The 5039-nt window shown below is 36.5% G+C and overlaps 1 protein-coding gene across 1 annotated transcript in view; it reads right to left on the bottom strand.

Moving 5' to 3' along the window:
- Positions 1-4725: 4725 nt before the first annotated feature.
- The window catches only part of ncor2 (nuclear receptor corepressor 2), a 186402-nt gene continuing 186088 nt past the window's right edge, over positions 4726-5039 (bottom strand). The window contains exon 46 of the mRNA XM_016485508.1: positions 4726-4913. Within this exon, the coding sequence (XP_016340994.1) occupies positions 4726-4913 (188 nt within the window). The remainder of the gene's footprint in view (positions 4914-5039) is intronic.

Below are 5039 nucleotides of genomic sequence, written 5' to 3'. Positions count from 1 at the left end.
CTTTAACAAAAGATTATATCTACCTACTCTTTCCCAACGCCTGACCGTTTTACTTTCAAAACAAAGTTCTCCAGTCTAATGATTTACAAACATTTGGCGAATCGTCTTGACTGAGTCATGCTAAAGGAACTGCTACTGAAGAAATTGGATAGCAGTTCTTTGAATTTGCTTTACAGGACGGAGAGTGTGCTTAAATTAAGTGTCTCCACTTAAATTGTTTGCCCACTTTATTGCTATTAAACATCAAATTTTGAATGGTTTCGCTCTTCTGTGAACGGTAAGCCACATAAACATAAAACATATCTAGTAGGCTTCTAAAACAAGACATTTCCCAATAACACCTAGAAGAACAGTCAGCCAATAAAAATGTGATACAAGGCCTAATGCTAATATCGTCATCTCAGTGGCAAAATGTTTCCCAATTTACATGAATACCACAAATATTGTAATTTCACATACTAAATGTTAAATAACATTTAATATAAACACTAAATATTGTAATATTATCATTTTAATGCAAATGTGTTACATGTTTACATGTTATAGACAACGAAGATGTTTAACTTTTGTGACATGTGAATGTATTTTCTTGGACTGAAATACTGAGAGCAAAATATAAACATATTTTAAATATATTTCCAAAAATATGCAAAAAAAGATATAAAAAAGCTATCATTTTAAATATATTTACATAAATATATCAATAGTTTTGGCTTTTTTATTTATTTATTTATTTGTATATTGTGAAATATATTTAATAATATGCTTTTGTGCCCTATAGTCTCTCTGTGTGGTTTAATGGGGGATTTTTCTGCCCCAAACAGAAGAATGTTCAAAATAGATCCTCCTTAGCTGCTTTTCATGCTTTCAACGGCATGAAAACAAGTTGTCTGTTAAATGTCTTTTGTCATAAATTAAGAGCTGCAGCAAACAAAGAACTTCAGCCTGACTGTAGCCTGAGATCGTGTGAAGGTCAGCAGCGCCCTCTAGTGCTCAACATGTCTCAACATGTCCTGATGCCAACAAATATAATGCAGTGAAGAGACGCGTCAACTGCCTGAGGCTGCATAGCAAACATATTTGTATTGCTGCTGCGAATAATCCACCGATTGTAGGTTAAACGTGGACACAATTCCTACACCTTTTGACAAATGAATTTCCATAATATTTCACTTAATACATGACTGGATTAGTTGTTAAATCATTTGATAAAAATTACTGAATCAGACTCGAATTATGCCAAGTACACATTCTTTGAATTAATTGCATTTTGATAACTGCTATGGTAATCAGTGCACAAACTGATATTCAGTTATTCAGTTTCAGTCTGATTTGTGGTCAAGTTTTTAATGTATCCACCTTATTTATTTATTTACCGATAATCTTGTACCATGATGTACAATTACAAAGAAAATATATTCCATTCATTGTAATTAACAACATGGAGTGTATTAAACATTATATTACATCAAGGTTTCCCAAACTGGGGGATTTAAAGGAACTGCAGGGGATTTATGAGTTTAATGAAAAGCTAACAATTAATTAAATCAAAAAGCATGTAAAATTACAATAATTCTAAAATAATCTAATTAAAACGCTTACTAAAAAATGAAATATTTTATGTTTACCTGCATGCCATATGAACATTAACCAATGTCAGAGAACTCTGAACACGCAAATGTGATCATTATTAAAATATTTATTTTAAAAACTCAGGGAAGGGGTCCTTGATTATGATTTCACTTTTTTTTACTTTAGTTAATGAGTAATGTTCCTGTTTGAGCATAAACAACATCTGAAGAGTTCAATGCAAAGGGAGATGTTTTCTTTTACAGAATTTGCTTTTTAAGGCCTACAGCAAACGGCTGGTAGGGACTACTTGTCAAGCTTCTTCCTTGGTTTGTGATATGACAAACCCTAAAATTCAAATAAACCCTGCCCCCGGGAACACACAATCACAACACAAGGGGCCAGCTAACCAATCTGAGTCCATTGCGTATTTGTGAGGAAGGGAAGGGGCTTCATAGAATCAGGAAGTCAACAGACTGTCTTTAGGAGAATGGAATCAGCGGTCAAATATATGAAAAATAATGCAATTTTTTTTTTTTTTAACGAAGCATTAACATGTGTTAAAGTGCCCCCATAAACACAATCAATCCCTAACATTAGTTTTTGGTTCCCGTTTGGTTATTTATGTGGGAACCAAATACTAACGTTAGGGGAACGTTAGAATAATGTTATGGGAACGTTCTTCAAACAAAAAAAAACAACAACTAACGTTCTGGAAACGTTAAGAAAAATTTCCTGGCTAACCAAAACAAACCATAAGAAATAACGTTCTGGGAACCAAAAACTGTTAGCTGGGTTGCTCCGCCCCTAAACACACGAACACGCTATGCAACACATTCAACAACAAGGACAAGCATAGGCTTATCAGACAGGTATACAACATGAATCAGTCCTGTTAATACTATAGCTCAGGGATCCTCAAATCTGGCCCACGGGATCCACTTTCCTGCAGAGTTTAGCTCTAACCCTAATCAAACACACCTGAGCATGCTAATCAATGTCTTCAGGATCATTAGAAAATCACAGGTAGGGGAGTTTGAGTAGGGTTGGAGCTAAACTCTGTAGCGCATTGGCCCTCCAGGGCAAGATTTGAGGAACCCTGCTATAGCTAATATTACAACAACAGTACTGTTTCTGTGAAACATGGCAAATCCAATGTTACTCACGTGTGGAACAGAATCAAAATCTCGATGTGCGTTTTCAGGCCTTCCCTGCTCTCTAACATCTCTCCAGCACTAAGCTTTTCCAGCATTAACGCGGGTCGTAGCTCGTGCCTGATCATAACCCTTCTTATTCCAGTTATAGTTTTCTGATCTTTTCCTTTTTGGTAACATTTCAGTCATCTCTCTAGAAACCTCCCACCGCTTGTTTACTTTCTCTTCTCCCAATCACAGTATACATATACACGCACTCTATTGCTGATTGGCTACAAGACTGCTGTGGTGCTCAGCCTTATCGGTCCGATCCCCATTGTTTTTCACGATTTACACAGCTTACAAAGTACACAACTGCATTACTTGAGTTAAAGTACAGATACTGCATCTCAAATATTACTCCATTACAAGTGAAAGTTGTGAAGACTCATTTTTACTCAAGTTCAAGTAAAAGTACAGAAGTACTTCATTTTAAAAGTACTTAAGTACCAAAAGTGTTATTATTGTTGTATGTAATACTTGCAATACCCTCTGAAGCAACAAAATGTAGTGGGGTGAAAAGTATATGTCTTTCAAATGTAGTGAAAAAGACATAAGATTCCAGAAAAAATAATACTCACGTGAAGTAGGCTACAGATACTCAAAAAGCACATCTTAGTACAATACTTTAGTAAATGTACTTTGTTACTGTCCACCTCTGGCTTGGGCCATGTACAATTTTTTTTTAGCACACAAACCGAACAAAATGCAAGCTCCAGCCAAGGAAATTCTGAAATGTATGTATTCATCATAATCATTTACATGACTTTAAAGGGTTAGTTCACCCAAAAATGAAAATTCTGTCATTAATTACTCACCCTCATGTCGTTCCAAAACGTTCATTTTCGGAACACAAATTAAGATATTTTTTATGAAATCCAAGAGCGTTCTGACATCTGCTCAGTTAATATATATATATATATATATATATAAAACCTAAAAAGTGATTCATCCTACAAGTAGTCCTGGAGTGACGGACACATTCACAAACACACTGACACATCAACACACGTCTGCAGCCATGTAATGTACTTCCACTGATGGCGCGAGTGTGTGCGCTTGGGTGGGTTATGGGATGTATGTCTATGTATGAATATGTGTGTAGAGGTATCAGAGGGCATGAGCGCAGATGGACGTGTGTGTTCCCGTATGTCAGTATGGACATGAGTACGTGTGCGTTCACGAACATCCCTGTTTACAGTAACAAATTTCTGTTCATAAGCAGCAAACGTTCACTTTAAAGGGTTAGTTCACCCAAAAATGAAAATTCTGTCATTAATTACTCACCCTCATGTCGTTCCAAAACGTTCATTTTCGGAACACAAATTAAGATATTTTTTATGAAATCCAAGAGCGTTCTGACATCTGCTCAGTTAATAGCTTTAAGGCTGTGTCCAAAATCTTCACTTTACCTGATATAGTGCACTATTTGAGCCATTAGTTGTGGTGTCTGAAACTATGGATATTGAGTAGTGCCATAGTGCACCTCAATAACGAGTATACAGTACAACCAGTGCACACTCACTAGCCGCTAGGCTAGAATATGCATTCACATTATAATAAAAGTGTTTTTACAATATTAATATTTATTTTTTTATTTTATAATGACATGTTATCATAGCATAGTTCTTGTATCATTTTTTAGTAATAACTAATTGTAATAATTATTGTTAGTCCTCCTAGTCCAAATTGTGCAGCTCTACAAACAAGCCTGGTGCTCTTTTACAACCAGAAAAATAGCAGCTGGATTTATGCAACCCTAGAACTGGAGGCATATGGAGGTGATTTTGGATACACAGCATAAATCTCACCCCTGAATTTCTAATTACAGACATCGTCATACACCTGATTCGGTTAATCAGCTCATTAGTACAGGCCTTATGAGCCGTACCACCACTCTGCTGAGGTCTCCAAGAACCAGGATTAAAAAAACATTATAAATTGACAAATAAATGAATAAATACTACCAACAACATAACAAACGAGAGCACAGCAGAGGTTTGGGTTCTTCCTCCCAGGTGCGGGGTTGGGCCTGGCCCTGTGGAGGCGCCGATGTGCCCTGCTGCATTGGGGAAGGTGAGGGTCCTGACATCATCCCACTGGGGAGACGCATCTGCATGGTCAGGGGGTTACAGGGGAATGGAGTGGGGCCTAAGAGGAGGAACCAGAAAAAAATGTCATATATAAATACATAAAATGTGCAGTACCATTCGGTAGGACTTTGTAACATTTCTAAAAGAAGTCTCTTATGCTCACCAAGGCTGCATTTATTTGATC

Source organism: Sinocyclocheilus anshuiensis, unplaced genomic scaffold, assembly GCF_001515605.1.
Source record: "Sinocyclocheilus anshuiensis isolate Anshui unplaced genomic scaffold, SAMN03320099.WGS_v1.1 scaffold213, whole genome shotgun sequence".
Taxonomy (NCBI): Eukaryota; Metazoa; Chordata; class Actinopteri; order Cypriniformes; family Cyprinidae; genus Sinocyclocheilus; species Sinocyclocheilus anshuiensis.
This window is presented reverse-complemented; position numbering and strand designations above follow the sequence as displayed.